This window comes from Ochlerotatus camptorhynchus, unplaced genomic scaffold (assembly GCF_037179485.1).
Source record: "Ochlerotatus camptorhynchus isolate MF236.1 unplaced genomic scaffold, CSIRO-AGI_Acam_v1.1 ptg000074l, whole genome shotgun sequence".
Classification (NCBI taxonomy): domain Eukaryota; kingdom Metazoa; phylum Arthropoda; class Insecta; order Diptera; family Culicidae; genus Ochlerotatus; species Ochlerotatus camptorhynchus.
Window position 1 is genome coordinate 589,798 of NW_027040564.1, and position 22,768 is coordinate 612,565.

General features: G+C 40.0%; 2 protein-coding genes across 12 annotated transcripts in view; both read right to left on the reverse strand.

The window, feature by feature from the left end:
- Nca (neurocalcin homolog) overlaps nucleotides 1-22,768 on the reverse strand; it is a 501,567-nt gene that overhangs the window by 97,299 nt on the left and 381,500 nt on the right. The gene's annotated exons all lie outside the window — the stretch shown is intronic.
- LOC135697568 (neuronal calcium sensor 2) overlaps nucleotides 1-22,768 on the reverse strand; it is a 419,634-nt gene that overhangs the window by 23,493 nt on the left and 373,373 nt on the right. For all 10 annotated transcript variants that reach the window (XM_065217340.1, XM_065217344.1, XM_065217342.1 and 7 more), the window contains one exon: nucleotides 21,498-21,626. In XM_065217340.1, coding sequence (XP_065073412.1) covers nucleotides 21,498-21,626 — 129 coding nt within the window. The remainder of the gene's footprint in view (nucleotides 1-21,497; nucleotides 21,627-22,768) is intronic.

Below are 22,768 nucleotides of genomic sequence, written 5' to 3' on the forward strand. Positions count from 1 at the left end.
GTAAGCAAATAGACATTATGCCATAGACTGACAGGTGGATCTGGCCACATCTGGATACCTGGAACCGGTTCCAGCAGGGCCTGAAAAACACTTCCAAAACCTCATGTGCTGGTACCGTCCGACGGGCCTAAATTTATGATTTTTCATCCAGAATGTCTATTTGCTTCTGGATGAAAAATCATAAATCATGCCATGGACCAAAAGGTGGATCTGGCCACATCTGGATAAAAGGAACGGTTACCGGCAGGGTCTCAAATAGAACACTTGAAAAACCTCATGTACTGGTACCGTCCGACGCCTCAACATTTATTATTTTTCATCCAGAAGTAAACAGACATCATGCCACGAACACACTGGTAGATATGGTCACATCCGGATTTTTTTCCTCTGTTCGGGACCTAACACTACTGCGACCTGTTAATTGATCTATTGTAGTATATCCCGTGTCCTTAGTTTAGTGCATGTCGTATTACTCCATCACTATTGAGAAATGATGAAGTATTCGATTTTTTTACAGTTGCCACACTTGCATTTATCGCAAGGATCCGACTCTAATTGAAAGGTCCCGCTATTTATACCCTTCGGAGTGTTGAAACACCCTCCAAAGGCGCGCCCCTTTGTCAATCAAAAATGGATTCCTTAGCAGTGCTGCAAAATTTCGACAATACACGGTGATATTGACAATTCTGCTTTGGTCACTCATTTCAGCTAACAGTCACAGTCAAGGCAAACCATGTCAATTGTCAATGACAATGCTGTCAGTGACAAACATGTGTAGATTTTTATATTAACTAATTTTTTAACGAAATTAAATGACTTGAGCAACACAATTACATGGAACCGTTAATGTGAACAAGCATCTACGCCCTGAACTGCTAGGATAACATTAATGTGATACAGAATGTACGATATTACACTTTCTGTTACCAGGTGAATCTTTGTCATTGACGAAAAAATGAATGAGATTTTGACGAAGGTTTTTTTGAGGATCAAGTCTGTCAGTGACTATGTGACGAACAATTTTGTCAATATCGCGCGAAAGTCTATCAATGACAATGACAAATCTCAGCACTGTTCCTTAGCAACAAAATTAAGGTATGACACCGATAATGACCATGCATCAGAACCCTAGTTTTAATCACTTCAAACTAAGGAACAACGAATAGTAGATTAGGAATCACATAGATGAAGACAACTAACTCATTTTTTCCTTCTTTCAAGATCATCCTCGGTAGACAAAGCCGAGTCTTGTCACTAGCAACAAGGCATAAAAAGTAACAAGGACTAAGATGTGTTCCTTGGATTACTGAAAAATCCTGTTCCCCTAGTTTGAAGTAGTCAGGACTAGGAATCGGTGGTATCCCGTAACATACCACGAAAAGGTGATCTACCCACATTACGAGGCAAGCCACCGTTTCTGGCAGTATGATAATGGGAAACATCCAAAATGGCCAATTTTTTGCAAAAATGTGAATGATTGCTCATAACACACAACTATGCACAGTTTTATGCAAGTCGGAGAAGGTCGAGCATTTCCGATTCGTCATTTGGCGTACCACTGCTCAAAACTGACATGGTTCTCTTGATTTATTTTCCGTCGATCTTGTTTTCCGACACCAGGCAGCTCCACACCTGAGTTCGCTTTGAGAATCGGTCAAGAACGGTTGTGTGTTTTTGCTCCGCTGCATGCATTTATTTTATTTTGTTTTTAGCTCGGGCTGCTTTGTGCTGGCGGTGCTAGCATTTGAATAGTTTTGTGTCCCGGGCACGACAATTCGATTTGGAATGGTTTCTGCTGATGTTTTCCCTCCTGTTGCTTAGGTGCTTGGGTGTGCTCTCGTTTCCCTTTGTTGCCGGTGTGACTCGACCACGCTGATCTATTGTTAGGTTTTTGTGCACAGAGTGATTTGAAAAAGAAAAGGGATATTTAGTTTCTGTGTGGTTTGACTAGAGAAAAATATGCGTGGAAGCATCGGGAATGCGCTCCCGGATACATTGATTTGATGAGTACGTTCCAGTTGAAGATTGTTCTTATACATTTTTCCATTGCATTTTCGAGGGGACGTGCCTTGCTTTTATGGGCGGTGCGTTTGATGGTCGGTTTGGTGAGGCCCCATCAGGAACAGGACATTTTCTCCTATCTGGAAGTGGTGCTGGCATGCGTGGGCGGGATACCGGTTACGCTGCATTGGGGTCGGATGCATTGTTTACGGGAGCAGATGCGTGCCTTCGGGGAAGTAATTTATTTATTTTCATAGTTTCCCATTTGCCAGACAGATGACCTCGATCGCGTGAGGCATGTTCCTCGGTTTTTACAGTTAGGTGCCTACGAATATTTCATTAAGATTTTTTTTTCCACGTTGACCGATTAGTTTTTGATGTGTTGTTAGGTGTGTCCTTAACACAATAATGAGGGCAGTGTCGTTTTAAAACGCAATAGAGTAAAGTCAAGATAGCTTAAAAGATGTGCGATATTTGATCGCTGTTAATATCATCGTGTCAGTCGTAGTTTACTTTGTGAAGTAAGGGGCATGGTAGCCCAAAAAACAAAACGTGAAAGTTTTATGGATTTTGTTGATGAATTTAATCAAGTGTTTTGACGTAGAACTACGTCTTTGTCGACTATGTTGGGGTGCAAATCAAAAAATATGTGTGGTGAAATAGTGTTAGGTTTTGAACACTTGTAACTTTGCCATTTATACATGAAAATAAAATCCAAATACGCCAATCGATGGGATATTAAATATTTTTTTTAAATTGTTCGTATAAAACATTTAAAAAATGTACAACTTATAATTTTATCTCCGTTTTCGTTTCCCTAACCCAGTCGTCATACTCGAGTACCACTTGGTTGCACATTGTTCTGCTTGAACCTGAAAAGATATAAAACTTCGCTGCTGTCGTGCCTCTGCTCATTACCGCTTCGGACGGCGTGACACTTGGTCCTGCTGCAAGCAGAACCAAGTCAGCGGATAAAGGTGGATCACGCCCAAGCAACAATTTTTGTTTTATTGAAGCGCTTATTTGGTTATAGCAGTTGATATAACCAAATTATAAAACCTTCACTGACGACCACATTACTTTAACAACCTCCTGAGAACCGCTATACAGCCATGTCATGGCCAATTGGCACAGTTTTAATGCAATCATCAAGGTAGTTCTTAGGAGCATAGGTTTTATGTCAGTTTTATCACACTCTACACGTGGTTGTTAAAAATGAAAACATAAAACCATAAAACATAAAGTTTTAACAACCTTTTGATGACTACCATAAAACTATATTACAGCCGCATAAATCGCTCCTGAAGAAGTTCATAAAACCTGATACGCAAAACATTTGGGGTTGGGGTTTTTGGATGATAGTTAATATTGAGAAATATTTTATTGTGGTTTTATTCTTTCGATGTTTGATGTGAAATCATGATCCTTGTCAGTTAGTAATAATAGCTGATATTATTGTATATTGAAAATAAGACGACTTTAAAACAATTTTAAATCAATCTGTATATGCTTCACAGCATGCCGTGCAATATTTATGGTGATTATTATACCAAATAGGAGCATACATTTAGTGCGCCATATGAATTTTAAAATATAGGGATATTTTTAATTTGTCTGCATTCATTCAAAGATTATCTATTTAGTTCAAAACTGTTACTACTGTTAAGCAATAACCAACACATATTATTTAATTATGCATAGATGTATGAAAGTGTTTTATCGCCTATCAATTAAAGCGTAATTATTCATACTGTGTGACATTTTTTTCGTTATAACTTGCTACTCCTTAAAATACCTAAATATAACATATTATCCTAGATTGGAATTCTATAGCATAACATAAGCCTAATGGTTGTATCTTAGCATTTCGTAGTCCAAATTGAGAGCGTTAAGTTATATTTAAGCTCTATAACTAGCTTGCTGGTTTTATTCGGTACAGCGAATCAAAACATAACAAAAACCATGGCAACCTGTCAAAAAGTCAACATTCCAAGCGATCCTCCTATTTTCTCTTGTAATCAAGATGTAAGAAATGCTTATTGGGTCCACTAACAGCTTTTTCAATACAAGGTTTAAAGCCGTGATGCCAATACTGGTCATTACCAACCGGATTTATTGAAACTGTCTGGGTTGTTTTAAGAAGGGTTCGTGGATCCTTCGGAAGTGTATCGGAAACCCACTTCTAATCAGTGAATATCAGGCCTCTGATAAAGATGGTAGTTGTAATGAGGCTTTAATGAAGGTCCAAGACTGCTTCAAGTTTTATATCGGTCATAAAAAGTATGCCATAAAACATTAATTGTATGTTTTGTTTTGGTTTTATTCTGCAGTTATAAGTACAGATACAGAAACACCTTACAGCTACCGTTAAAACTATGAAGTCTAAGTTTTAATTTAACAAATAAAATTAAAAGAGTTGATTTTAAAACTTAATTGCATATAATGGAAATTCAAACAGTCCATTCTACGCCAAAATATATACATAACGGCTTGTTCAGAACCCCACATTTGAATTTGCATAATTTATTACATCCCAAGAAAAATACTTGAACCAACATTGAACACAAAAAAAAAAGTTCAAATATTGTTTTTATGTGTCCCACCCAAGAATTGTTGCAATGTGATCAACAAATTATATCTTTGTGTCGGACACATACTTAATATGTGTACATATTGTTAAAAACCATGCGTGACCACACATCCCACGTAATATTACAAGTTTTATCTGGGTTTTGAAGCAGCAAGTCAAAATCATGGTCTTCAGAACTCTCATAAAACCAAAAGTGTTACTTGGGATACTATTCATTTGACGTATAAATTTCATGTGTACTTCTGAGTGGATTCTGTTTATGTGTGCTCAAATGAAAGTAATGTGGAATTCCACATGGATATTTTTCAATAAAAATGTGTAAATTGTTTTTATTGAACCATAACCGAAACACTCAAATACTTTAAAAATTTAAGATAAAGTATAATAGACAAAAATGCATGACATACATCAATTTTGCGTGGTTCTACGTCATACTGCGGTCGTGTCTAGGATACAACCCTATAATTATTTTTTTTTCGTAGCTTTTGTGTCTCCAGGTTTAAAAGAACATTGGTTGTAGAGGCTTATTCTTGTTTAAAAGGCACTGCCGTCAAGTTTGAGTATCAATAAATCCCAGATCCTATAATATTAAAGAGGCTTTTAGTAACATTGCTTGATTATCGTGTTTTTTGTGAAACCATAACATCGTCATCAACGTCACCGTCGGGGCCGTTTTTGGATGGTTGCAACAACAACAATGCGATCGTAGCTTGTATCATGTGATATGAGGGGCTAGGTGGCCTTCGAGCGACAATTTTTGCTTACTGAGTAGAACATCTTGAGTTTAATCTCAAGCCCCTCCACATTCAAGATTCGTTAATCACTTTATTTGATAATGTGAATTCATTGGAATGACAACAAATCGATCATTGGTGTGTTGTAATAAAAGGAGCTCGTTTGCATAGTAACAAACGTTTTTGCTTACTGAGTAGAATATCATGGCTTCAACCCTAAGCTCCTTCGCGTTATATGATCGTTGGGACATCAATTCAGCTTATCGTTTACCAAAACAAAACTTGCTGCAAACCCAACCCCAACCCAATATCCCAGTGATTCCTCGTGGAAGTGCAGAGGTCTTCTCGGTTTCCATCAGAGCGAGTGTCAGATCAACACATTCCTACCCATTCTTTTCTGTGTTCTGTGTTCGGGCGCGGTCGGCGCTGGTGTTGCCTGGATTTAGATTACCAGTTTTTACACATTTAGGATGAATGCTAGTCCCAAACATCCTCTATTGGTTCTCTGTGAAATTACAGCTGTTCTGGCAATAACAGAGAAGCAACCATGGGCGGTCAATCATGTTCATGCTCATGCTCACCAGGGTGGCAGCTCCACACTTGGACATCGACCCATCAAACTCATGGACCGGGGATCAACGGTTTTGCTTCCCGAAGGAAGGCGTGATCAATCAGAAATTTTATGCCTCATAAAATCCCGTTGAATCCAGGCCCTTTGGGGTGAGAGGCAATAACGCTTTCCACTACACCACCGGCACCGCTAACGGTTCACTTGATGTATTAAGTGGACCCTACACGATGGCTTTTATTGACAATAATCGTATTGTCAATGCATTATAAATTGACATCAATACATCAGTATTGGCAATATTTCTGTATTCACATCATCAATATTATAATCAGTAAATACTTTTCTAATTTTACATAGAATAACTTTTAAAACATGTACAAATGATAATTTTATCACAGTTTTCATGAAATCAACGTTTTCCCCAAACCCAGTCCCCATATTCGAATACCACTTGGTTGAACATCGTTCTGCTTGAATGAAAACCTGTTCACCTGCTGTCGTGCATCTGCTCATTACCGCTCCGGATGGCGTGGCACTGGGTTCTGCAGCAAGCAGGAGCAAGTCAGCGGCTAATGTGGTGTTTACATCTATGCGGATTTGCTAGCGCTAGTGTACTAGCACTGTGCAAAAAAGTAGGGCATCAGCGTCACAAAACACCCACGCGCAGCAACATGATTTCATGTTTACTTTGCTAGTCACAACTTTCTTAAACAGAGCATAGAGGAAGTAGATGAATTCTAATGTGATTTGAGGCATCGAATAATGGATTTTGATCCAATTATAAAACTGGCTACTTTCCTAGGGGTTTCCAGAAATTGATTGGATCCTGGCTATTCCTAATAACTGCCATTGAACTGGAAGTTGAATTTTAGGGTAAACGCTCCTATAGTAGCGGTACGTTAGAAGCGTTAGTTACCTATAGTTGTGTATGGAGACTCAATACACAACTATAGGAACCTAACGCTTCTAACGTAACGCAACTATAGGAGCGTTTACCCTAATGTGATTCAATGGTTTTTTACCATATTCTCCGGGAGGATCGAAACATGGCCAGGTATGGCCAATGTGGCACTGGACCCCCTAAATGACTACCATTGAACTAGTTTTTAATTCTTATGTGATTTGAGGTGTCACATGATAAGTTTATTTGTTTGAGGTCGCAATTAGCCTCACGCCTCATATAAACCGTAACAAGTTCCGGTCATATTTCCGAAACCGGTTGACCGATTCCAATAATGCTCTATGTTAACCATAATACCTTTCATTTAGCGGCTGTCGATTGATGTATGACATTCGGCCCTGCGGGCTCTGAAGCATACAAATGGTTTGGTATATAATAGGTCCAACCGTGATTCAAATTCATTACTGAATAAAAACGTTCAATAAAATCCTATTATGAGAACATTATGCATGCTTAGGTATTATAAGAAACTAGAAAAGTAGAAATTTTCACCAAACACATATTTTTCATGTCGATATGTTGTATTCATAGAAAATAACACGGCATACATTTAGACGCAGGGCAAAAATGACATGAATAGGTCCAACCAAAATCCATTTCCCTACACCGATGCATGTTGAAACGCATGGGGAAGTTTAAACGGTAGATGTATCTCTTAGCGAAAGTGAATAATCACAACAACCTGTTGCGTTATCATAAAATGCAACCTTTGCTCTCTTTTTTACTACAGAGACCTAACTTAAACCTAATGATGAAGCCACTGAAAAAATTAACGATTTTGTGGCAATTGATTTATCGCACAACATGCATGACGTCCTTGTGGACTATACTGGGATGCTACTCCAAACTATATAACGGCTTGTTTAGGACCTCACATTTCAATTTTCATAATTTATTACATCCCAGGAAAAATACTTGAACCAACATTGAACCATAACCGAAACACTGAAATACAGTAATGCCCCGTTTTTGTCAGCCCCCTGATGAATTTAGGGCTGACAAAAACGGGACACTGACAAAATCGGGACATTTTTTTTCGCTTAATTTTTTTAACATAATATCTTTAGATGCTGTTTGATAATGCAAGATTTATGTTTTAGGAATCATTCAATATATACGAGCCCATTTAGGGGGGCGGGGGGAGCTGGAATTTCAAACTTTTCGTAAGTGTCATATAAGGAAAGCCATTCTTACCTTTAAGGGGGGGGGGGGGTGGCTAAATGAACTTAGGTAATAATTGAATGGCCACTCAATGCATATGTTGCTAAGCATTTTCAGTAAGGACAACAATAATAATACATAGTGCATAATAAAGACTTGCATATGTCCCATGGACCCCATATTAAAATTCTCTGAATGAAATTTGTAGAGATTTTGACACAAACACACACACACACACACACACACACACACACACACACACACACACACACACACACACACACACACACACACACACACACACACACACACACACACACACACACACACACACACACACACACACACACACACACACACACACACACACACAATTTTTTTTTTCATAAAGTTATTGAATATGGTTAAATAATCAATTGACCATTTCATCTCATGGGCGAAAATCGTCCCAAACTACGCTACCAACATTTCGATCCACGAAATTCGAGGAATTGTTCACAAAATAAATGGTTCTGCTCTCCACTGTCGCATTATTCTCTTTTGCTCTGCATTTTCTGGCATAGGCTCTACTCGAACTTGTGACCGAAAGTGGAAGACGAAGGCTTTCGACAAGGATCTGTTCGTTGAGGCACTTCGTGTGGACAGGAGTCCGGCAGATCTAAATGCGGACGAGCTGACAGAAACGTTAGTGAGAGCATGTGACACGACCATGCCGAGGAAACTGGAGCCAAATAACAGACGGCGTCCAGTCTACTGGTGGAACATGGCACTTAGCACTCTCCGCGCTAGTTGTCTCAGAGCCAGAAGACGTGTTTAGAGAGCAAGAACGGAAGCAGACAGAGAGGAACGAAAAGAAGTGTTTCGAGCGGCCAGGACCGCACTTAAACGAGAGATTAAGCAGAGCAAGTCGAACTGTGTCAAGACGCTGATGCCAAACCCTGGGGCGACGCATACCGAGTCGTGATGGCGAAGATCAGAGGTCCAACGATGCCCGCTGAAATGTGCCCAGAGAAGCTGAAAGTCATCGTGGAAGGACTTTTCCCAAAGCACGACCCAACAACCTGGCCACCTACACCGTACGGAGAAGGAGAGGGAGATAACGTCGAAGTCACCAACGAGGAACTCGTAGCAGTGGCGAAAGGATTGAAGTTGAAGAAAGCTCCCGGTCCAGATGGAATCCCCAAAGTAGCGTTGAAAGCGGCGATCCAGTCATCCCCGGACATGTTCAGGATGGTGCTGCAGAAATGCCTGAACGAGGGTCACTTCCCTGACAGGTGGAAGATACAGAAGCTAGTGTTGCTGCCGAAACCAGAAAAAACCGCCGGGGGATCCAGCATCGTACAGGCCTATATGCCTGCTGGGTACACTCGGAAAACTCTTGGAGAGGATCATCCTAAACAGGCTGACGAAATACACGGAGAGTGAGCACGGATTGTCGGAGAGGCAGTTCGGATTCCGGAAAGGGAGATCGACGGTGGATGCAATTCGGACAGTGGTCGAGAGAGCTGAGAAGGCGTCTAAACAGAAGCGGAGAGGAGATCGATATTGCGCCAAATAACGAAGTTATTTCCAGAACCGGGTTCTGGTCTACGAGACAGACATGGGACTGAGATCGATTAGGATCACAGCGGGAGTTCCACAAGGCTCCATCCTTGGTCCAACGCTCTGGAATGGGATGTACAACGGCGTGCTAACGCTGAAACTGCCCAAAGGAGTTGAGATCGTTGGCTTTGCGGACGACGTCGTCTTGACGGTAACAGGCGAGACGCTGGATGAGGTGGAAGTGTTGTCAACCGAGACAATCGACATGATTGGTAACTGGATGAAAGGAGCGAAGCTGCAAATAGCCCACCACAAAACGGAAGTGTTATTGTTCAGTAACTGTAAAGCGGTACAGCGGGCAGAAATCACCATCGGGGAGCACACCATAGCCTCGAAGCGTGTGTTAAAATACCTAAGAGTGATGATCGATGACCGGCTAAACTTCAACAGCCACGTCGAATATGCCTGTGAGAAGGCTTCGAAGGCCATCAACGCGATAGCTAGAATCATGCCAAACAACGCTGGTCCCAGCAGTAGCATCGATACTGAGATATGGAGGTCCAGCCTGGGTTCCAGCGCTGGAAACGAAGCAGAACCAAAGGAAACTGAGCAGTACGTTCCGGCTCATGGCCATGCGAGTCGTGAGTGCGTACAGAACCATCTCGTCGAAAGCAGTATGCGTTATCGCCGGTATGATCCCAATCGGCATCACCCTGGCGGAGGACAGCGAGTGCTACAGGCGGAGAGAAGCCGGAAGAGTACGGAAAGTTGTGAGAGTGGCAACAGGAGTGGAACACGACGTAGAACGGTAGATGGACACAAAGACTAATACCGATTCTTTCGACCTGGGTGAACAGAAAACACAGAGAAGTCAATTTCCACCTAACGCAGTTCCTGTCTGGCCACGGCTGCTTCAGGGAATACCTGCATCGGTTCGGACACGCAGCGTCACTTCTGTCCGGAGTGTGGCAACGTCGATGAAACGCCGGAGCATGTGGTCTTCGACTGTCCAAGGTTCGAGGCAGTGCGAACGGAGATGCCCGTCCTTAACGTGGAGAATTTCGTCGTTAAAATGTGTCGAGAGGAGGACACTTGGGATGCCGTCAGCAGAGCAGTCACGCAGATTATGTCGGAGCTGCAGCCTAAATGGAGAGAAGAGCAGCGATCTAGCAACGCCAGCTAGCGCTGAGAGTACGACAAGTGCATGAGCACAGCCACCCCTCGAAGTAGTCGCTTTACAGTGGTCCCGGGGGGATCCAGGCAGAGGAGAGAGTGAGGAATGGGTTTTAGTGGAGCTGTACTAGGCAACTAGTGGATACCACACCGTGCCAACTTCACTACAGGCTAGGCTTCTTGAAGCTTTCCTAAACCTTACTATAAAAAAAAAGAAAAAAAAAACACATGCATAACGTACATAATTTTCAACTAGCCCCTCAACCCCCCTTCCCCTGCTTTGATTTTGCCACCACTGCACATTTAATTCTCGAAAAATGTCATTATTGAGCTAAACAATCAATAAAATACGAATACGACTGTACAAAACAGTCCACCCCAACCAAAACTAATTGAATCATATAGGCTGACAAAATCGGATCAAAAAGCTGACAAAATCGGGGGTAGACAAAATCGGGGGCTGACAAAATCGGGTCACCACTGTACTAGAAAAATTTAAAATAAAGTATTCTAGTCAAAAATGCATGACTTACATCAATTTTCCGTACGTCATACTGTAGTCATGTCTAGGACACAACCCTTTAATGTTTCGCAGTCCGTACTATCAGAAATCTTCAAAATTTCAAGAAAATTTCCAAAATTCAGAACATTTGTTTAGATTGTAAAGCTACGGCATTTTTTTCTCGATATTTCTAGACGAATATTTGAAAAGGGCAAATGAGCCAATTATGTAAACAACATAGAACAAAATCCCTCATTCAGGCTACTGTTGGTTTGCCTGGGGGAAAATGAGTCCGAAAGTGAAAATGAGACAATCCATGTTGTTGTTTTTCCAAACTTTTCCAGAACAAAGTTGTTGATTTCATCCAGTTTTATGAAAATAAAGGTGAATAACTACCATTTCCATTGACAAAAACCTAAATGGGACCAACTTGCGATAAGCGGCAGTGCAATGTGACTTGAAAATCATCTCATGATGCATTCAAAGTGTTTTTTTTTTTTTATGTTACTTCATACGCGAAGTTAACGATTTTCAGAGTTGGTTGGAAATGCTAACATGAAGCTTTAGTGTGATGATTTATTAGCTAGAGAATGATCTTTAGAAGAGGGTAGGTGGATAGTTCCGTTAGAGTACGGCAGTATGAAAATTGAATAGAAGTTGAAAATGAGCGAAGGGCCATTAAAGCGACAGTTTTCAAGATGACGCACATTTTTGCCTAGCCCGTACGATGTACCCTCTTCTAAAGATCATTCTCTAGCTAATAAATCATCACACTAAAGCTTCATGTTAGCATTTCCAACCAACTCTGAAAATCGTTAACTTCGCGTATGAAGTAACATAAAAAAAAAACACTTTGAATGTAACAACTCAAGGCGGGAGTAGCCGTCAACAATGCTGATGATGGTACAGCACGCAACAACCACCCTACTGCTTCCTCTCTGAGATGATCACGTTGGTCATGACGAGAGGAGCAACACAATAGTTGGGTAAAGAAGAACTGCATTATAACACACCATCGACTGGAAATGCTCTCGCAAACGTGGGGCTTTAGGTAGTGATGAAAACGTCGCTAGAACTATTCCACAGCCGCAGTCAGTTTATGAGCAACAAGAGGCACGCACATTTTTGCCTGTGGACTTGGAGACATACTTCAAGTCCCCGCGTACATCGTACGGGCTAGGCAAAAATGTGCGTCATCTTGAAAACTGTCGCTTTAATGGCCCTTCGCTCATTTTCAACTTCTATTCAATTTTCATACTGCCGTACTCTAACGGAACTATCCACCTACCCTCTTCTAAAGATCATTCTCTAGCTAATAAATCATCACACTAAAGCTTCATGTTAGCATTTCCAACCAACTCTGATCTCATGATGATTCGACGCTGCATTCCACTGTAAGCACTGCCATTACATTTGTTGTAAGAATCATATACAGAGGATGCAATAAATCCACTCGTACATTTAGTGCACATGGTTTTTGTCTTCAGTATCACATATTCGTTCGTAGGTTTTATATGTAAGTGGTAGATGGAGAAATTGGGACTAGCTTTTAGGAATCATAAGAGTATCCGAATAACTGTTAAATGATAATTCTTTGCGAGCATTCCGTGAACATTCTGATCACGCCATCCTTCAGAAGGGAAGTAAAGCCGTTGGTCCCCGGTTCATGAGTTGATGGATCGATAGGTAGGGTCCAGGTGTGAGAGCTGCCTCCATGGTGTCGGTAGTATTGGTGCTCAGCACGGAAAACAAGTTAGACGGAAAACAATTCATGGAAAAAAAATCATCCTATGTGCTCTATGTGAGTGCAACATATTGAAAATAAGTGAAAAGTTTTCGAGCGTATTGTTTGGAAAGTCCCCATTCCTACGGCATTTAAGTAACGACACGTCTCCTAGTTCCTGCATAGAAAATAACCCAAAGAAGAGCTAAAGAACCTTTTGTGATATGTTTGCATCATTTCTGTTATCGTTCATGTAGTGTGCACGTTTTCGAGAGTTGGTTTCAATTTGAACCTGATCATAAATAAATTTTATATTGTAGGATAAATTGATAAACTGAAAATATTAAGAGGAATGTAAAATGCTAGCAGAACAGAAAAAAATAACGCTTTGCAAAACTCTCATCAGTTTCATCTTTTCAAATTGCATTTCTAACTTTCGAAACGTGGCATAAATAGTGCACACCGAGCAAACGAATACAACCGTAGCAATTTCTGAAGTCAACTCGCTTGAAACTTTTCCCGGTGCCGTATTTCCCCGTGGCACCGGAAATGGAACCAAACTATTCCAATTCCAAAAGGCATAAATACAAACAAGTACCCATCGTGAATTTCTATCTCTTCGTAAACATCAACATCCAAGACGGTGGTCATATTGCTATATAGATAGTCCACCAGCGACCGGTACTCCGCTGCCGATTCCGGCAAGCAGCAGAGGAAAACAAGATTACAAAGTTCGATAAAGCTAGGTATACACCTTCCGTTAAGGTAGATGTTTTTTTCCCATTTCTGTTTGTCCCAAAGGTTTTCAGGAAGAAAAATGTTATTATCGTAATAACAACAACAACATCTTAGAAGTGAAATTGCCATTTCTCCGTGAAGGAAAAAAAAACGCTGATACCAAAAATGGAACAAAAATCGATAATCCCCTCCTAGGAAGTACTTGATACCTCAGGCACCCAGCAGGACTTCAGTCCATCTTAGAGCTTAAGCGTTTTATGTACCCGTGTATGTGTACGTTACGAGTGCGCTCATATTTTACCTGTGGTACAGCTCATATTCACCCACCGGAAAGTCACTTGCAAGCCAAGCGCGACTATCTCCCCCTTTCTTGAGACAGTTGAATTCTCCAAACATACAAGTTGAAGAAAAGCGCTTTTGACGGTTACTATTTTTAGAACCGTATTCAAGTTTCCATCTGCGCTTAAAAGTGTCACAGAAGGACATTCTACCTGGGCTAAACAGAATTCCCAGCGGTACGCACATAAATTTAAATTCCACACAATTTGAAGTTCGAATTTAAAATCCATTTAGAAATCGATTGCTCCCTCATCAGCCAGTAGCACAAATTCCCAACCTTTCAAAATGTACATTTCTATTCCGAGAATCGGATTCATTCCACATCCCAGCAGGGCTGCCACACTTGACACGTTGCTGCCTGCGGGATTGCCCCCGTGCCACTGCTCCGGCTGATGAGATGGAGTGTGAGAACGAGTATCCTGTTTTAATTTGTGTCAAGTGTCAAGAGTTACGTGATGTGACATCGTCAACTGTGGGAATCCACCGGAGTTGACGGAGGCGGGGATTAGAACCGATGAGAAGGGTTGGAGAAGCGGTTGAGACAGGTGCTTTATTGGAAGTTATTTTTAGTTCCAACTGGCAAGCGAAGTGTGAATGTGTTCTGTCATTTGAAACGAGCGCGGAACAAAGCGGTCTGAAATAGTCATGTTACTGCAACTATATGTAGGATTGTGATTGATTTTCACAGAACTGTTATCGCTTCCGATTGATTGAACAGTGCCGGGGGCCCCGCCCAAAGAGTGATAAAACCTCTCAAAAACCATGCGTCTCCATTTGAATTAAACCCAGAGGGAAGGAAACTAATTTTCAAACTAATGCTGATTTATTACTCTGAGCCAGGTAATTCCATTTCCCAGTCTGCGGAAGCAGCAACAGTCGTAATCCAATTGGAATCGCATCTCGTACACAGCAGCATCATTATCCATGACGCATGACACACATGTCGCATACACACACATCTCAAGGCACCCTCTCTAATCGTCTAATTCCAGTTTCCATTTTACGAGCAAATATGATGTGCTTTTTCCTTGAACCTCATTTGCCAGTAGTAGGTAGGTACCATATGCATCTTCATCATCACTGCAGGATGCAGTTGAAGCTTGTCACGCTCTTTGAACTCCGTTAATGGCACACATCACAGATGCTCTCGGGAACAGCTCAACGTTTAATGCAATTTCGCGATCCAGTGCTTCAAATTCCCGAATGAAAGCTCCTTGTAAACAGGATACACTGGAAGGCACTACACTGCACTGGTGGAATTTCAGTCGTTGAGAAGCTTTTGAAATGGAGCTAATTATTACGCCTTCCAGTTGAAGCAGCTGGTGTCGAATTCCAACTTTGTCTATCTTTTGGTTGCATACACGCACAGTTACACTCGCATCGAGCAAGGCTAATTGGTAAAAGCTTTGAACTGCGGTGGTAATTACCAACATTTACCATGATAGATGCGATTATACAAAGGGAAGAACCTATTACTTTGGTCATGTTCAGTAACCAGGACCACATCGACCATACTGAATTGATATGAGCTAAGACTCATTTTGCCGTAAAATTACATCAGAAGTCCATCTTGCCCCACTGGTAAAATATTTATGAAAACGTCTCTACATTAGAGTGTTTCAAAATAGGTCCATCATGGAATTTCAAACACTACCCACTGGAATGGTAGCTCCAGTACCTGACACTGCAAAACATGTCTCGTACCTCTATCAGCCATTCCATAACAAAACGATATAGTGGTTCTCAGAATTTCGTAAAAATTGGTAGTTTTGTTCCTTATCGCAAAATATTAGACCAGCATTTTTTTTTGTCATTAGGGTGACCATTTTCTATGTTAAGGTGGTAAAAAAAAACGATTTTTTTTCAAATATTACATATTTTTAAAATTCATAGCTTTTGAACCACAGGGCCGATCTCAAAGACTAACATATCATATTTTTTAGAAAATATAGTGATATTAAAAAAAATGGATTTAGTTTTGAACAAAACATGTACTGTATTTGTCTTTTAATGGTTTTAATGGTTTGTAGATTGAGGCCGCAACATGTTTTAATATTTTCCTTTAAAATTTAGGCTTTATTACATATTATATCACAAAACCAACGAAGTGTTTTTTTCGTTTTGGGATAATTTTTTTTTAAAGTAATCAAGTTTTGGGTTTTCGCTCAATACTCCTACCATGCGTCTCCATTGATTTATAGCGACTGACTAGACTACTATGCGTCTGCATCAATTTATAGCGACTGTAGCATGGTCAAGACACATGATAGTCTAGTCGCATAGGAGTATTGAGCGAAAACCCAAAAATTGATAACTTCAAAAAATATAACACAAAAACAAAAAACAAATTAAATGAAATCGCTACATTTTTCTTAATAATAATTTTTATTTACCTTTCATTTGACATTTTGATATTTGCATCTTTGCCCAGTGGTTCAAAAGTTATGAGAAAAGTCTTTAAAAAACAATTTTTTGGACCATCTGAACATGGAAATGGTCACCCAATGACAAAATAAAAAAAATGGTCTTAGATTTTGCGATAAGGAACAAAACTACCAATTTTTATGAAATTCTGGGAACCACTATATCGTTTTTCTATGGAATGGCTGTATACATGCATTAGGATTCACATTGGAAATCCTTTCTTTTAAGCATACTCAACACAAAAAAATTCATCATAAGTTCAACCCCATTCAAAGAAAAAGCGCGTAATTAATTTCGGGGCGGAGCTTAGGAAGTATTTTTTGTATCAAGCATGCTTAAAAGGAGCGACTTCGGATGTTAATCTAAATGCATAAAAAAGAGTTCCGACAACTTTTTTTGAGTCAGGTACCAGGGATGCCAAAAATACAGAATAATCTGTTTTTATACAGATTTTTAGCAGTTTATATACCAAGAATCTGTGTATACAGATATACAGATTTTTTGATTGGGTAAATGTATACACAGATATTTTGAAGTCTGTCTTTAATTCAGCTAATGGGCTCCTGTCATCATCGACTAACGACGATAAACAATAGTTACAATTTCCAAACCTACGACTGGATGCCTTCCTTCAAATAACAACTGAAGTGCGGTAAAAATCGGTAGAACTGTTTCAAACACACAGTTGGTACTTGAGCGGGTCGGTTTTCCTCTCTTTTTGCCAGTGATGGCGGGGGGGGTACACCCCTCACCATCCCTCTCCAAAGGGGGAGTTTGGTAAAGAGAGCTGAAAAAACCGATTTGTACCTTCCTTAAAAGTTGTCCTAGCTCGCTATTCTAATATCTATATGCAATTTTCACACTGCCGTACTCTAACGGAACTATCAACTCTATGTTTTCATCTACTCCATCTATCGTATATAAAAATTACCACTACAGTCTGTTATTTAAAATTAGCATCTTCAACTATCTACTTGCTAATTTCCGGAGCTTTTAAGTGATGCCAATTTGAAGATTATCGGAAAATCCTATAAAAATTTTGTGAAAATCAATTGATTTCTATGTGAATCACTCAAATGTAATCTCTTGCCCAATACACGTTATTGTTGTTTATTAATTTATTTGATAAGGTTCAAACGAATTAACTTTACGGAGCCGAGTATTCTTGATCACTATACAATACATCTTAAAACTATAGTCAAAAGGTACAACACAATAAACACTTTATCTTCCGCTGTCCAAAAAGCCTCCTCCATCAGAACTGGAGCCGCTTCCAGTGGTTTACTTGTATGGCAGTTCCGCCAACGAGGGTCAGAGCGTTTCCATTGCAGCAATGGACGCAAAACGTGGTCAGCACTCACACACTCATCACTAAACGGTTGCTTTCCAAAGTCGACTGAAAGAACTACTGATGAAGAACAATGAGGAGGACCACACAATGGTTGCTGCCGAGAAAACAGACGATCGCGTGGCATACATCGAGAGTGGCCTGCTTTTGTCGACAGCCGAGTGAACACGCCAAAAAACACGTTATATTCACCTGAAAATGTGAACGTGCCTATTCAGGTGAATCTTAAGAAACTTTTTGTTGCAGTTTAAGCTTGGATAACTTTTAAGATCTCAACCAGAAAATTGGGTCTAGAGCTTTTTTAGAAATCTCTGAAAATTTATGATAGGTCTATGACAATTTCAAGATAAAAATAAATAAAATATTAGATTTCGTGAACAGTAAACGTTTCCCTATGTTCGTAACTTTTCTTGTCAGACTTTAATCTTAGTTTTTAAAGTCAAATTAGTTACTCTCAACATTGGTAGTAAATAAGTGACTTTAGTGACTAAACTTTAAGAAATAGTCACTTAAGTGACTTTTTGATGAAAAAAGTTACTTTTTTTTAACCTGAATAGGCATCAAAAGCGTATTATTTCAACTTTTAAAAAAATGATATGGGGATTGTTATTACCTCTTACCAACAGAATGACACCCTGACTAAATAAATTATTAGCTTTACAGCGAAATTAACATCGCGCAGCTTCATGGGCAAGACAACGTCAGCGAAAACAGGTTTGGTAAAGCAAATTTGCCGTCTCTATCATTCTCCCACAAGGTTGACGTCATACTCGATGTTACATAAGAATTAACGGGATAAAGAAAAAGAATACAAATTCTCATTGCCAGACCTGTTTTCCATGACCAGTAAGGCGTTTCAGATAGCCCATTCAGGCACGAAACTATACCAAGCCGGAAGTGGCGACTTCGATTCCCCATCCAGTCGAGGAAATCTTTCGGATTGGAAATTTTCTCGACTTCCCTGGGCATCGAGTATCATTTTACTTACCCCACAATATACAAATTCATGCATTGGTGTTGACATAGATAGTTCGTAATTAATAACTATGAAAGTGCATCTACACCGTGTCCAATATATTCTCATACACCTTTTCATCTTGTCGTAGTGGTACGCTGAACTTTTCAGGAGCACTATTATATAATGTACTCTTCGAAATTCAATCGGTGTTAAACCCTGCCAGGGGCCGCCTCCCATCTTTTCGGGCCGTTCAATATGGCGTCACAAAACCGTCCGATGGGCAGTATATAATATTGACATTTTCGAATCGAGATTTGGCTAGGTACCCCTCAGTACCCAACGCTGAAATTTTCAGAAGTACTATTTTATAAGGTAATCTTCAAAATACAACCAGTTTTAGACCCCGCCAGGGTCCGCCCACCCTCTTTTCGAGCCGTTGAATATGACGTCACAAAAACGTTTGATGGGCTGTATATCACATTGATGTCAATGAAAAGCATTGGTGTATACGGAGATGAACCAGCCTGCGGCTGAAAATCTCCTAAATAGAGAAAATAATAATAATAATAATAAAAAGCATTGGTGTATTCAGCAAAGTTGTATATTTTAATGATGCCAACAATTTCTTAGAACATGATAAATTGATCAAATTTGAAAAAAAGCACTAATTAACACAAAAAACCGATATTAAGGTAGTCTTAAAAGGAAATCTATTACAGCTCTACAGAGTTATGATGTAGAAATTTGGTGTCTATGGCAAATGTTCATAAAATCAACTGCTTTGCAACTTTGTCCTGTTCATGGAACCCTTATCTCGTAACTGGAAAAAAATTAGAATTTGGATGTGTAATACTAGCTTAAAGATTATTCAGGTTTGTATTTCAAAAGATGCGAGATATAATTTTGAGCAACTTCTCCCAAGACACCCAGTCTCTAAAACGTCGAAAAAGGGTAGAAAATGTTTTTGAACGTCTTTATTCATATTCGTGCCACTGTGCGGTGTAGTGCCTCCCTTAGCTCAGTCGATAAAGGTGCAGCTACAAAGCAAGACCGTGCTGGAGGTGACTGGGTTCGATTCCTGGGCCGGTCTAAGAACCGGATTGGAAATTTTGTCGACTTCCCTGGGCAAAGAGTATGATTGTACTTGCCACAAAAAACCTACAGGCATCGAAAGCTCTCAATTATAAAACTGTGGAAGTACATCTAGAACACTGAGTTGAGAGCACGCAATAAGCTAATAAGCTTAAAATGCGACAAAGAAGAAAGAACCCTTATAGCAATTTACAAACGTTTGAGAACCACTGTCATAAATCGTTTCCAATAAGATCATTTAATTTATTGCAAATAGAAAGTAACTTCCGCGAACTGTACATTCTGTTTAGAAATTCAATCTATAACCAAAATCTCATCTGAGCTCATTTTTAATTCACCTCAAGCTCAAGAAAATGTAAACCTCTCCGAAACTGAGCATGATCAACTCCACATACCGCAAATTATATTCTTTCCCTAGGTTTCCTCCGTTTTGTGCCAATGCGTAAAAACCAGTAGATAGAAGGTAGGAGTGGGTACTGAACTGATTTTGATACAAGAAAGTAAAAAAAAACGAAATCTAACGAACGGAGCAGCCTCAGCGACAAAATCGCATTGCAGATTTTCCTCGAATGATGATAAATGCTCAGATTATGTGAGTGTCTTCTAGCTTTCCGCTACGTTTATAAAAATGAAAAAAAAAAGAAACGAGGCAACATGGGAGGCAGCGACTTTTTCCGCTTCATCAAAGGAAGTGTTCGGGAAATCCGGGAAATGCTGTCATTGGAGTATTATTAAATTTGCAAATGTTCCGAGTTTCGCTCTCTTTCCCGTTCATTCTGAGTTTATGTGTGTTTGACTTGAAACAGGGAAATTGAATGAGATTTTCAAGAGGGAAATTCAAATAAAGGGTAATTTCATGCGATAGGTAAGCTCTTCAGTGCGACGAGGTAGAATGTTGCGGTTAGGAAAATTTATTCGCTTGAAGAAGTTTTGAAACAAGAAACGCCACTTCAAGAAGCGATCATGCATTTTCCATTATAGCTCGTTGACTTTCCACCATCTTCAAGGCTCACAAACTGCGCACTCTCACCTAACACTTAAACCACACCTTAAACTACTTACTTAACTGGGCATGTAGAGCCTCGCATTGCAACCACATCCTATATTTAACCACACAATATAGGTAGTGTTGCGAAATTTCTTATTCCGCTCCATTGTGGTTTCATTGTATCCAAATTGCCATAGACCATTATTTGCGGCAACGACCGAAACCCTTCAATTTGCGAATTTACATATCGCAGCACGAAAACCGAAGCGAAGGATTATCGTGCATTATAATCTCACGTGCTCTGTTGTCATAATCCTTGCAAGCGTGAAAACTTTTGCCAGCAGAAGCCATAAAAAAACTAGTCGTAATAATTTAAACCACTCTTATTATGCTAGTCCGCATTAATTACTCTTTCGTGCATGATCGGATGGTGTACCGCCTCCACCATTATGGATGTGAGCCATTCTCTGTACAGGATTTCCTTTTTACGATTTTCACAACCCTTTTATAAAGGTATCACCCGCTCCCCCTATCGGACTCAATTATTGCCCACTTAACACACACGTATGACCGGCCCTCACTCGAGACCGAGGGTCCCGTCGACGATGGCACGCACTGATGGAACACCGTTAGAGGCAGGACGTGCACTTACCTGAACTATTTTGGTCATTTCTTGTATATCTATGACGCCGTTACCGTCCACGTCGTACATCCTAAACGCCCACTTTAGCTTCTCCTCCGGTGTGCCACTAGATGTAACGTCGATAGCTAACAGAAATTCCTGCAAATAAAGAAAAAGAAGGATATGGTAACACCATTAGAATTTCTGGAGTTGGGGTCATGTGTATTTAACAGAGAAGGGGTTAGATGGGAGTGTGGGGTGAGTGGGGACAGAACTTCCAGCACAAAAGCAACGCGACGACAATTATGCGACCTGACAGGCGAGTGATACGAGTAATTAGCACGGGAATGTACAGAAGTAGGGAAGATTATTTCATCACACAAGGCCGGCTCGGGAAGCAACAGAACGACCAAAAAGCTGAAAACGACTGTGCTCGGTAGAGTGTCTAGTATGGATGGAGGGGCGGGCTTCGAATGTTATTGGAATAAAATTGATCCTGGAAATCTATGAATGTAGAATGTGAAACTGGCCTTTGAAAAGAGCCAACAGTTGAAATATTTTTCAATCCAAGCGATTTTATGAAAAACTGAGCAATTTTTCCAAAAATATTCTCTTAAGCTATTGAGATACAAAAATATGACTAATATTTGTACTACTTAGAGTGGTCTTAAAATCTTATGAAAAATATTATATGATGCTAGAAAAATGTGACTGTGATTGGTTAGTGAATCTAATGAGATATTAAGGGATTTTGATCGTCTCGTACACATTCTTACATTGATCACATAAAAAAACCCAATATAGGGCTTAGATAAAATGTTGGGCCTACTAAGCACAACCCACGCGGATTTTTTTTTTTTTCACAAAATTGAATGTTTTTGCTGCAGATGACTTCTAAATGTATTTACCTTTCCGTACGTAGGAAAAATGGCTCAAATGTTGGCCGGGATTTAAGATTGGACCCATCGCTAAAAATCTTCTATTTATCAATTTTATTGGGACGGTACGAATTGATATTTTTGGTCGCTATTGAAAATTTAGTCGATTGCTGAATTTAAGTATGGACCCAAATTAGGGGCATTTAGGCCGACATTACATCCATTTCCCCTACCATATGATTTGATGAAGAGTAGCTAATTGTTGAAATATTGTTAAAAATCTATCACTGCTTCTTGACCTCAAACTTGGCCTACGGATTCTAAAATCGGCCTAACGCATTAAAACGCCATTGAATTGCTATTGAATTCACTTCGGCATATCGGAAGAAGGTAAAAATTGATTCATTCGGAGCGCTTCTTTTT